This window comes from Fringilla coelebs (assembly GCF_963513975.1).
Source record: "Fringilla coelebs genome assembly, chromosome: 3".
NCBI classification, from domain to species: domain Eukaryota; kingdom Metazoa; phylum Chordata; class Aves; order Passeriformes; family Fringillidae; genus Fringilla; species Fringilla coelebs.
In genome coordinates, this window is record NC_140030.1 from 51,712,784 (window position 1) to 51,726,267 (window position 13,484).

At 38.1% G+C, this 13,484-nt stretch overlaps 1 protein-coding gene across 12 annotated transcripts in view; it reads right to left on the minus strand.

Moving 5' to 3' along the window:
• TRDN (triadin) overlaps nt 1–13,484 on the minus strand; it is a 224,831-nt gene that overhangs the window by 88,308 nt on the left and 123,039 nt on the right. For all 12 annotated transcript variants that reach the window (XM_084203676.1, XM_084203675.1, XM_084203680.1 and 9 more), the window contains one exon: nt 664–699. In XM_084203676.1, coding sequence (XP_084059802.1) covers nt 664–699 — 36 coding nt within the window. The remainder of the gene's footprint in view (nt 1–663; nt 700–13,484) is intronic.

A 13,484-nucleotide genomic window follows, 5' to 3' on the forward strand; every position in this document is an offset into this window, starting at 1 on the left:
ATACTGTACTTTCAGAGCAGAATGCTGAGCAGATGAAGTCTTACTGAAGATACTGTCTTACTGTCCTTACTGTGTTGAGACATTGACATTTGCAAATTTGCAGAAAAGGAAGACGTACCTCTTCCCTTTTCAATGATACCAAGTTCTCAGAGCATTTTTTGGCTATTTTTTCAGAAGAGCACAATTCCCATTCTCTTCAGCTGCAGAAGTTTCTCTGTTGGAACCAGAGCTACCTAGACAGGTAGGGCCCTTGTTTTGCATTTGTGAAGATAAATTTGGTGTTCCTCAGCAGGTTCAACTCTGAGCCTTCCCAGCCTACTTATGAAAATTGCTGCCACTGAGATCACATTCAGCTGAGACCTCAATTTGACATTTCCTCCCCTATGAAACCTTTGTTTTTGAAGACAGTGATAGGAAAGAGGGGAGGGCAAAACTGTCAGTCACAAAGAGGAGTGTGCAGTTAGAAGTAGGATAAGAATGGATTAAGAAAATAGGAGGCAGCGTAAAGTGTACACGTGAAGTGTAAACGTGTCATTTTTTAATTATAAATGGTGTAGCTACTTTCTTCTTTGTATTTTTAACAACTCAATAAATATTATTTTTGGACTAATGAAATGAACTTTTGAAACTGCATGGCATATAAAAGAGATGGTAGTTTCTTACTTTTGAGTTCCTTGGATACAGCAGCTTCTTTTTTATCTGTAAGAGAAAAAACCCCAAACACATATGCATAAAAACACAGTCAGGGTAAAGGCAGGCAGAAAACTGCAGTGTGTGCTTTAGAGGTGAAACAGCTTATTTGCTGCATCGCTATGATACAGTGATTCATTCCACTTCTGTTCCATGGAACAGTGGCACTAATTCAACTCTAAGGAAAGCCTGTGTGACCCCAAACATTTTTGTTTAATTTTGGCGTGGTAATCTCTGGGGTTTGACACATGCCTGAGTTACCATGGCTTACATGCAGCATCTGAGCAATGGCTGCTCACCATGTGCACGAGGTCAGGATGCAGGAACACAAGGGAGGATGTGCTAGCAACCTAAGAACAGAGATGTAATGAAAGGCACTCTCCCTGCAGTTGTTGACAATCACACAACTGAGGACTACTATAGAAGATTTTCCACTTAGCACCTTTTGAACTTAGAGGAACTCAGCCCTACATATGGTCCATGTAAGAGCAGGCAAAATTCACCCCTGGGTGACTAGAACAAAATTGAAATTACTTAGCTGAATCAAAATACATCATGGCCAAGCAATCTACCAGAAAGACTTAACTAGGCTGTTCAGTCTCACTTAAGGTAAGATTTATGTGCAACCTTTTTGCAGGGCTTTTTTTTTCTGATTGCCAAGAGATTTGGAATCTTTACTGGGGTGATATAAGTGTGCAGAAATATGCAGAGATGATGTCACTCGCCATTATAATTTTTGGTGCTATTCTCAGGGCTTTTAACTGGGTACCAAATTACCCATTTTTAGAAACATTCTTGGTGCTTCACATACCTTTTTCACTAGTCTCACGTGTACAACCAAGAAATTACTCATGGGGATCTTGTGAGATAGGAGCAAAGGCATGCATAGAGCAGTGGTAGAAGGTATTCCCCTGGATGGCTACATGGAAATTAACGTCATCTCTAATTAACTATAGCGTTTCTGGAATATAGGCAGGATAATTCTTATGTCCACAACATATATGAATGATAAATGAATTGTGCTCTTAAACACTAATATAAGAAATACTTCAGGGCAGAAACTGTCAAATTAAATTGCTTGCACATTCAAGACTATCCCATTACAGCAAATAACACAAAGTTGCTTCTTTTTCTGTTACTTTCTAAATTGCTTGGAGAAGCTGATATGAGATAAGGTAATGCAAATGACTGCCAAGTAGTCTAATAATCTTCAAAAATTTGGAAGAAAATATATTTCTACTTGGGTGATATGTTGCTCTGAACTATTTCTGGGTTAATCCTCTGCTTCCGCTAACTCTCTGTGAAAGCATGTTCTGCAGGCATTACTTCAAAGTATGATAATTACCACATTTAGATGAAATTAATCATGAAGCACCTTCCAGCCATGCTATGTGGCTAAGGAGCCTATTGAAGCCTTCAAGAAGTGCCTATTAGTTACCAGATATGGAAATTTTGAAAGGTATATATTGCAATGATATGAATCATTTATCACAATAATCTTCCATTGCTGGAGGTTATAAAAAAATAAATAAATTGACAGCATCATTTACAATAACAGACTGGATCTAAATAAAACCTTCAAGTTATTTCCTTTTTTCATAAAAGTTGCCATTTATTAGGACAACATACTTTCATATATTTTAAACCCATAATTTATTTTGAAAGAATCAATGTGTTTTCCTATCATCTGAAATATATAACATATATTAAATATAGTGAATAGCTGGATAATTTTTCCAGTAAGAAAATCTTATCATTTGGGGGGGTTGTGGATTTTTGTTTGTTTTTAAAGTGCAGAAAAATTACCAAAAATCCAATAATTAATTCCAACAGCACATATTAATAGAAAATATAAATAGTGTTAGGATATTAGTTTCAAGCCAGGGTTTCATATTTGATTTCTAAAGCCGGATTTATCTAGGCTGGAGTGATTTACAGAAAATTGTCCAGAGGAGGTTGTGTAGGACCTTGAACCATGGAAGTACCTTTGAAGGTGTAAATAGCATTTACATCTACACACTTCAATGACATATATCACCAAGTTGCAAAGAAATGGACAACTGGTAGATCTTACAGAAGGAAGGAAAGATGACCCTAAATATGATTACCTGCTCTAAGACACAATTAACACATAGCTTATCAACTCAATGGAAAATAATACCAAAAATGAATTGGCCAATGAGTTATACGGGTGCAATTTGAGAAAGTGAGAAATTTGTATCATTCATTTTTACTTTGCACAGGTCTAAAGGTTTAATTTTTAAGCTATGGGAGTGTGGTTGGGAACACAGGTTTTAATATTCATTATGTATTCTTCTTAAAAACAGCAGCAATATGTTCTCTTGCTTCTTGGTGGGTATTTTTTTTCATGTTAGTTAAGAAATGGAATTTCCAAAAAAAGCCAATTTCTCCATAAAATTTTGAAGACACGAGAAGACACATATTTAGACATATTTGATATTTAGGTCTTCCTAAAGGGCTCCTCTTAACCATGCAAGTACTGTGCAATTCAAAGATTTGGGTACCTCTGACAACCCTATCCATTTCCTTTTCCTGAAAAAACCTGCAACAGACTTTAAAAGGCTAAGCTGATTAAATAATTAATCATTTGTGGAACACTGCGAAGCACCCTTTTCATTTTACAGTTGTTCTCCGGAGGTATTCGAAGACAATTGTATTCTGGTCTGTATTCTTAAAAAGTAAACATGCTTGTACAAGCTCTCCTCAGGTGAATGAACAGGTTTTTCTTTTATTGACTCTTGTGAAAGACTAAAGTACAGTAATACCTAAAAAATTATTTTTTAAAAACCCACCAAATATTTAAACAAATATGATCCTTGTTCTTATCTCTACAGGCTAAAACGATCAGTTTTGAATTCGAAGTAGGAATGAGCATTTGGCAGCCAGCACAGATGTATCTCAGTAGAGCAGCAAAGCTGCATTTTATTTTTTTTGCCTCTTTTTAGCACATAGCTCGATCTTTTCCTCAGGCCTCGATCAGAATTCATTTGAAGTAAACTACCAGTACACATTAACTGCAAATGACATCTGAACTACACATGCAGCAACAACAAAAAAAATCCCTCTAAGCTTACATAGTGCCTTTCATGGCAGTGAGTCCCTAGGAGGTTGGTAATAAGCTATTAGACAAGGATGCCCCAGTGTTCTGGTACAGAGTTTGGTTGTTTGAGTTTCAACAAACTTCCAAAATGGAATATTTGAAACACTGCTATGAAGTGAATTCCAGACCTGGGGTTCACAAAACTTTTACATCTTTTTAATGATGGATTTATAATACAGTGTACATTGTACATTTCAGAACAAGAGATATGCTCCATGCAACCTACAATTTTGGTAACTAAAGGGAAGTTCTGGGAAATTAATGGATCTCAAACTGTACTCTCTTGAAAGGCTTCTCTGTGTCTTTTTTCCTAAAAATCTCTCACTCAAACATACCTAGGGGTATTAAAAAACCCTTAAAGAATTATTCAGATAAATGAGTGTTTCAGAGACAATATATTGATAGCTCTGATAATGACTCACCGTGTTAAAATAGCAGCTAAAACCCTTCTAATTGGAAAAACCCTTGTATATGTTGTATCTAAAACAACCTTTCTATTTGGAAACTTACAAAAGAACATGTTGGTAATATCAAATTTGCAAACAGAAACTAATTTCAACATCAGTGGGCAGCGACAGTGTCCAAGTTGAATGTTACCTAATATCCTAATCAAACATGCTGTAACCCCATAGATTCTTCTGCTACTGATCTGCAATAAGCACCGAGACCCTGGGTAATTACCAGATGCCTCTGGAAGATATGATTCACTGAATCAAAAACTAAAGAAAAAATTAAAATGTTAAGCAGTTACTGAAGGAGGAATTCTCACCCGAAATCTCAGCTAACACTTTCAACTTCCGTTTTGTACCTGATGATCACATTCTAGAATGGACTTACTCAAACCCCACTGACTGGATAATGGTCTACACGTACCCACAGAAAATAGGCTGTGTGGTGAAAATGCCTCCTCACACAACGTGACCATAGTTGTCCAAGCAGAATGTTCCTAATGAGACTCACAAAAGTCTTGTTTCATTTTTTGGTTCAGTTGTTTATTTTGACATAGGTATTCAATTCATCTTGTCATTAAAAGTCCAAGAATAAAAAGAGAAGATGGCAGAAAAATGAACAGAAACTTCAAGAATCAGAAAGAATTGTGTTGAAAATAAAAATAATATTTTCAAGTGCTTTGAAGTCAAAACTCTGCTGGTTTTTCAGAAATAAAACAAAAAACTCCTGGCTGTTATTACCAACCAAAGCACAGTCAAGCAAGTGCATGCTTTGGGAGCCTGGTTCTGGCTTTGCAAGTACAATGCAATAGCAGAGTTTCCATGACATTGCATCTCACAAGTATGACAGCTTGGCTTCCCTTTGCTGCCCTGAGCAAGGGTTCACATGACTGGAAATAAAAATGATAGCAGGTGGCATCTGATGGCTGAGAACTTCCATCATGTGAATGAAAAACATAATTAAAGTCGCCTAGAGACCAGTCTCACTACTGTCTGCTCCCAAGCTAGCAGATGTACGAGAATTTAGAAACAATTTATTAAGTGGCACAATTTGCAGCTAACGTGATTTACAGAGGTAAAAGAGGAACACACCCCTGATAGCTGAGCATTTTTCAAAATGAACTGCTGTTGAGCATACAGTAATTAAAGAAGAATTGTCAAATCTTCTATTAAAATGTACTGTGGTTCAACATTTTTTTTTATTTACTTGGAGTTCTTAAAACTATTTTCCATAATATAGTATTGATTTTAACTAATATTCCAACAATTCTGGGAAGTGTTCATTCCTGAATTGCCTTTAAGAATTTCTTACTAAGTTGCTTTTTTACTTATTTTTGAAAATTTTTCACTAATTACATGGCATTACTGAAGTAATTTTTACTTTACCACACCTAAAAGCGTTTAAGAGTATTTTTAAATTTTGATTTCAGGCACTTCTGAAACAGCAGATGCCCACATATAGGGGTGTTATATCAAAGGAATTACACCTTTCTGGTGTAATGTCTCCATTTTACAATAAAGATTTAAAAAATTCCTTACAACATAGAAATAAATAAATCATATTTCTTCTTCTTAGTAGACTTAAAATCTATGAAGGCTCTATCAAAATTGCTCATGCTAATCTAGGATTAAATTTTTAATATCACTGAACCCCTAAAATTTGACAGCATAAAAGAGCTATTTAGAAATACCAACATTTCTCCCACATTAAAAGTTCTGTGTTTGGACCAACACTTGATTTTGTTCCTTGTCTTAATCACTGAGCATGGTATTGCCATATGCTCTGTGACAACTTCTGGCAAAAACTCTTGCCTTTCCAAAATTACATTTCTCGGTGGGCATGAGAAAGGCATCTCATTTCACCAACAAGGCTGAAGTTGTGCACAAGGGAAAGCAAGGTACAGTGCCACTACTGCTTCAGAGCTGATCCTGACCCATTACATGACAACAATAAACTCTCTGACCAGAGTTTAACTATCTTGCTTTGAAAACAATGGGAATGACAGGGAAATTCATTGGCAGAGACCAGTAAGCCTTGAATCCCAGACTACAGGTTTTGCATTTCTATCTTTTGCCTGCAGAGATTTCCACATGGAAAAAAAAAAGGGAAATTGCAGATAATGTTATTATAGCTGAGTAAAATGGGCAGAGGCAGAGCTTCTGGGTTGTAAATCAAATTTCCTCAAGCAACATGAGACTGGACTATAAGACAGAAATTTAAAAATGAACCAATAGCCGATGTGGTACATAAAGGTGCTTAAATAATGTAGAAAAAGTGGTTAGCTAACTAAAATTCCTCTGTTGCTGATTACCAGGGAAAATTTGTGATAGTACTCTTAAATCAGATCATTTTCCACTGAAGCAGGAAAAACATGCAAAACTTTTCATCCATTCTCTGAGAAGGGTTATCCTCTCACCTCAGCATTGCAGGCGAGTAGCACCTCCACTCAGAGTGGCGGGCTTTTTGATAGTTTTTAAATTTCTTTCATGTCTCCAAGTCCCTTCTGCTCACCAGCCCTTGGAGTTGTTGTTTTTTCTCTGCAGTGTCACCTCACACCACCATTTGCAAGGCAATGCAAATTGCCTCTATATTCTGTGCAGCCAATGAGTGCCTGCAAACCCTGGGCACCAGAGCATCAGAAGCAGAAAGTAACCTAAAGCCCCAGAGCTTTTCAGAAAGTGTTTTGGCACTGCACATGGATGAAATGCTAAATGTTATCTCAAACAGATTTCCCAAGATCATTGAAAGGGTTAGCTCAATAGAGCAAAAAATAAAGCAAGTAGAGGAGGGATGTGACCAGACAAGTGATTCAGTTACAGTAAGAAAAAGCCTGCACTTTGGGAGTGGCCAATTTGAAATATAATAGTGGTTTGTGATTCCACTAATCAGTTATTTCTCCTTTCTACTTTGTAATTCCTAGAATGCATTCAGCCTCTCATACTGCAGAGCAGGTAGAAACTTGTTCATGTTAAATACATTCTCATGCATGAACAGTATTCTGGTTTGTATTAGAAATCCTGTGGCCAGACAGACTAGGGCAGGGATCATCTCCCTGTACTCAATACAGGTGAGGCTGCACCTCAAATCCTCTCTTCAGTTTTGGGCCCCTCACTTCTTAAAAATCACTGAGGGACTGGGGAGAGTCCAAAGAAGGGCAATGGAGCTGTTGAAGGGTCTGAACCACGAGCCCTGTGAGAAGCAGCTGAGGGAGTTGGGGCTGTTTAACCTGAGAAAAGGAGACTATGGGGGCACCTTATCATTCTCTCTCACAATTACCTGAAAGGAAGTTGTAGCAAGATGGGGATTGGCCTTTTCTCTCAGGTAATTAGCAGGAGGACAAGAAATGGCTTCAAGTTGTGCCAGAGGATGTTTAGATTGGATACTAAGAAAAATTTATTTGCAAAAAGGATGCTCAAGCATTGGAAGAGGCTGCCCAGGAAATGGTTGAGTCATCATCCCTGGGGGTATTTCAAGTGTATGTGTGTGTTCACTTGGAGACATGGTTTAGTGGTGGACTTGGCATTGATGGGTTTAAGGTTGGACTCAATAAGCTTGAAGGTCTTTTACAGCCTAAAAAGGTGTTCATCAAGGCATGGCTTAAAAAAGCAAAACTCAAAAGCATGATATGAGATTGCAATCATCCACACACAGGAAGCCACAAGCGCAGCTAATTCCAGAAACTGCAGTCCTTTCGAGAAAAGGCAGCGGTTTTTATGTAGCAAATGTGAGTAATAACATTACTTCCTAAAACTCAGGAATCAGATATTTCCCTGCAATAACCTTTCATCTGAATTAGTATAAATATTATAAGAGATGAAAATTTTCATTCCTTGAAACAGCTGGGGGACGCACTCCAAAGTTTTCTTAATAAAGCTCAGCACCAATACTGCTTGAATGATTCAGGAGAGAATTTTGGGTTGGAATAGGCTTTGTTAAATGCATGTATGCTATGCATCCTTGTGATATCTCTTTCTGTACTCTTCAACACATTTCCATTTCTTTCTGTCTCTTGGATAGATGTACAGATGACATCTATAGGCATTATCACTAGGAAGAAGATATTTTCTTATCTCTGAACACAGATGCTGCCAACATTCTCACTCTTTGAGAAGGGAAATCTTAAAGAAACGTCCATCCATTCATCTTTATAGGTGACACAATTATCTAATTACACTCTCATAAGTGAGGCAGAATCTATGAGAAAGCAACTTCATGCAGGACATACTGCAATCAAACTCAAAATCAATGATTTCTAACCACAGTTATGTATGCCTCTTCCGTTAAAGAACATTTGCCTATTCTATTTTCCTATTCATTTAATAATACTTTATCTGACTTAGTCTCTCAGAGTTACATATAGCAAACCACAAAATTGGCTCTGCTTCTTGGAAAACAGGTCAGGAGAACAAGCATGGCCATTGGGAACATTTACTGAAAGGATCATAACTAAAATTGAAGGGTAAAGGCTTATGTTTTAAGGCAGAAATACCTCTGATCTATGAACCTTTATAGGGGAAAGGCACACAAGAGACTGAAGTATACTTTCAATTCAGTGACATGAATGTCTTTATCTAATATGTGCTCATCAAAACTTAGTAAAAGCTTTTAAAGCTTTATTTCAAGGTCAAGGGAAAGATTTTTTTCTTTTTAAATGTAAAGCAAAAGAAAAGAAAGAAAATCATCTTGATCTCAGACTCTGCAGAATCCTCCTGACTGAGTCAGGAATGAGTCAAACCATGAACTTGTCTATTTAGCAACAGCAGAAAAAAACACTGCATAGTTATGTCATTTCAACCTGGTAGATGTATCTGTGAGTGGACCTTTAACATAGAATAATTATCCCGAATATCAGGCCTGCTGACTCAGATACACATCTTACTTTGAGAGCATAAAACATTTTCCTTCATTAAAGAGATTAAATTTCTATTGTTTGAGACATAGGCATATTTTAATCCTGTTATTTCTGGATGTGACTGGAAAAATAAACATTACATTAATCCCCAGACCAGCATAAAGAGAGTTGAGGAAAAAATTAGATTCTTTAATTAAAGCTATGCCACCCAGCTGCTTGCACAGCACAGGTAGTTCTTTCTGCATACCTGAAAGTTTAAAGGTAAACTGTTTATTTGGCTGCCTGTGTGGGCTTTAGATTATTTATCACATTCATGCTTGATTATTTCTAATATCATATCTCCCCAAAAAGTTCTTTATGAGATTGACAGTACAGTGTCAGAAGAGGTTTCCTGTCAGACACCAAATTACTCCTCTGCTTTGCTCAAGGAAAGGTCTCTTGCTAACTCATCAAAGAGTGGTAATGCAAACCCAAGCCCCCTCCCTTTTATCTGTATTTATTAAAGGGTTGATATTTCTAATTATTTGTCAGCCAGATCTTACCAACATCATTCACCATTTGCCTCTCTCACATCTCTCCCTACTTTGTGTAGTCCAAGATGGAAAAGAACAAACACAAAACATCAGATCTGGATGGAACAATACCCAGCATTGACTTGGAAGCATTCAACTCCCAATACTCTGCAAAAGAGCCTCTGAAAAATGCACTGCATTTATTCATCTGCTACTAACATTTCATGGACAGGGCAGCTGCAGTAGACAGTGAATACTCACCTTTTTCTGTGCTGGAGGTCTCTTTGTACGACATATTGGGGGGGAGGTGGGGGGGATGGGAAGTAAAGAAAACTATTTCCAATCTGGAAATTACAGGGGAAATTACCGCTGCTACTCCCTGGGTGGAATGGGGTCAACATACCCAACATCCTTCACAGAATACAATCTGAGGGGGACTAAACAGAGATTGCAGCCAGATTCTGTCAAAACCCTTACACAGGAGGGAACTCAGTGGTACTTTTTAGTGGATAAGCCACATAAGAGCTGAAAACCAAGAGAGACTAAGGAGGAAGACCTGCTGTTAATTCAGCAACTCTGGTAAAAGCACTTTCCTTGGACTGACACATGTCCCAATCCCAAAATTATCTCAGATTATAATTATACTGAGGTACCCACCACCAAGGTACCACCACCCCTCAATGAGTAAAGGTATAGATGCATGACTAAACTCACTCAAGCTCTGTCTGAATGCACATAAATAATACAAAAGTAAATTAAGAATCATCAGAAGTTAGGGAAGACTCCACCATAACATTGGGGACCAGTCAATGGCCTGAACCTCTCTTCTCCCCCACAGGGACACATATTGGATAGGAGCTGTATTCAATGCATGCTGACCAGCCTCCTTAGTGCATTGCTTTGAATACATTTTTGCAGTCAGACACTATCACTGGCAATCCTTCAACCTAGACCTGTCACAATTTTATTAATAGAGTGCTGTTCTGTGAACTGTTAATGTGAGTCATCAATGGGTGCTAGCAGTCACTGACAGAGGTAAGGATGTGGGGATCCAGGATGGGGTCTGTCTGTTTGGCATGTGACCCTGAACAAGTCAGTCCAAGCACCCTCTGATCAGATGAGATACTCAGTGAAGGGTCCCCATAACAGGACACTTGTCAGGATTAGTGCTTGGCACCACTCAGCAGTGGATGGGAACTGACTGCCACCATCAGTTTATCATCCTACTGCAAAGCTGTCATGCCTTCTCTCTGTAAGTTGTCACTGGCTGCACCTCCCAACACTGACTCCTTTTCTCTTTCTCCCACACAGCCGACTGACTCCTTCCTGTCCCCTGCACAACCACCTGACCCCTACACCTCACAACACAACCAACTAACTCCTACTCTCCTCCCAGCCAGCTAATCCACTCTTTTATAACACCCATCCTTACTGGACACAGCTGTGACCTATTAAGGGCAAGGCCATTCCTACTCTTTGGTAATTAGTACAGCTGCACTTGTCAAGGGCAAGATTGCCTTCAGCACTCTCTCTATCCTCTTACAATTCATCCTCCCACAGATACTGACAGGCTGGTTGGGCACAAGGGTCTCAGTTTTCCTGGGACACAGACAGACTAATCAAACATTAAGGGTTTAAGAAAATCTTCCTTTTTCACATGACAGTGAGTAAGGATGGTAAAGGATCAATTTCCACTGAAGCTGATTCCTAGTAAAGTAAACTGGTCTTCCACCTTAAAGTCACCACATCAATTGCAATGGAAAGTCAATCTTAAAACTGAGTCAGTTCATATTGTGAGGTGAAGAAGAGACAAGGGGAAGGCAGGAAAAACTTTTTTCTAGCTCTTTTTCTCTTTGCATTTCATCTAATTTCTATCTTTTGAACACTGAAAGCTAACCATGTCCTGGAATGGCACAAGTGTTTGGTTTTGTTCTGGTATAGATTAATGTTACCATTCCCACTTGAAAAACTCTTTCAACAGGTAATAGGGCACAGAAACACCATGGTGACTTTGCAGCCTCTGTGCTTGTTGTAAAAGCAGAATAAGTGTTTAGAAGCTCAGTTCTCACAGAAAATCAATGGGTGTTATGTGTCTGGCCTTCTGTGACGTGTTTGTATATCCACCAGCATATATATGCTGTATCTTTAGGCATGCTTTAAAATCATGTTGTCAATCATTGATGATGATGGAGCATAGAATTCAAAGTCCACTGAGTGTTTTGAAGTTTTGGTGTAGGATATGTTTGAACTGCCTTTTGTCTCAACAACAAGTCACACGGAGACCATGGTAATTGCTTTTCTGCTGTGTTTGCATCTCTATTCTGCCAGATTTGTTCCCTTCTCCCTCACTGTAAACCTGTTCTTATTCTTCTGTTTTTGTCTGTTTGGGGGGATACAATTTGATTTTTACTAAATGGCCATATCTGTCTTGAGGATTTCTGAAAATGTCACTAAGGAAAGCAGGCTTTTCTATTTTCCATGGAAGAATAAATACTTAGAGGATAACTACTAGTCATGTACTCTCCTTAAAAAGGCTTTTAAAAGTAATACAGAAAGGAATTTCTGTTTTTCCAAAGAACCTGCAAGGCAGTTGTCTCCAACTGCATTCCTGCTTTGACTCTTCCCCACATTCTCTTTTAGCTTATTATGTATATCTCAGAGGGTACACCTCTGTAATGCTCAAGGCTAGAACACACCATCAGGCTCTCTAGTCTGACATTTTGTTGTCAGAGACTCCTATATTTCAGCTAGGCACCTTTTCAGCTGGTGTGTGTTTTTCATTAGGTAAACAATCATCTTCTGCAGACACCAGGGAAAGCAATATCCACCCTGTGCTGTGGTAGTTTATCACTCTTAGTGTTAAGAACGTGTACCTCATTTTCAGTCGGCATTCAGTTAGCTTCTGCTCCCAGTCATTCATTCTTGCTTAACTGTCCCTACTGTGTAAAAGGCAGATATTGTAGCCAGAATCCTTTTTTTTTTGCCTGCAAAGGCACTTAGTATGCACAATAACCAAGTAATCTCATTCTGAAGAGATTAATTGAATAATTTATTCTTCTATGTGAAAAAAAAAATTAAAATTCCTTACTTTGTAAATAACTTAAGTGACTTTTTTTTTGTTCTTCCTCCAATTTTACATTCAACTTCCAGTCTCTTCAGTGCTTTATAGACAGGTGACAAGTGGCTATGGTCAGTGTCCCCTGTTATAAGGTTTATAATTTCATGTCTGTATGAAAAAGTATCAACCTCAATTTTCCATTCACCTTGTCAGTTATAAAGCTACCTTCCAGATGTAAATGTAAGTGCCAATATAACATGAGACAGTAGGGAACTGGGCCCTGAGGTTAGAAAGACTATATTTGGGTGTCACAAGAGAACATAACTCTGAGTAATGGGATAAAATTAAGCAAGGGAAAATTTAGGCAGACTGGAATGAAATACTTCTTAACTGTGAGATCTATGAGGTTGTAGAATAATCTTCGGTGGGAATTGATGGAGGTCTAGTTACTTCAGACATTTAGAACTAAACTGGTTAAAGCACTTGAAGATATTCTGTAAGGAATTATCCTGCATTGCCTGGAGGAAAGATTAGATGACCTAGTAGGTCATTTCCATCTCCTCTTTCTGTGATTTTGTTGTACAAAGCCCCATGAACAGGAAATTGTTATCAAAGTTAGGAGATGCCCCTAAACCCTGTTTGTGTAAGAAAAAAAAGAATAAATTACATCACTTGCTGGTAACTGTGCAGGAATCCTAATCCAGCATTTCTGTGGGTTAGTAAGTGCTACCAGTGCTGATGGCTGCATGCATAGTTTTTCCATTAGCAGAAGCATCTGCTAATGAAAAATGTCAAGAAACT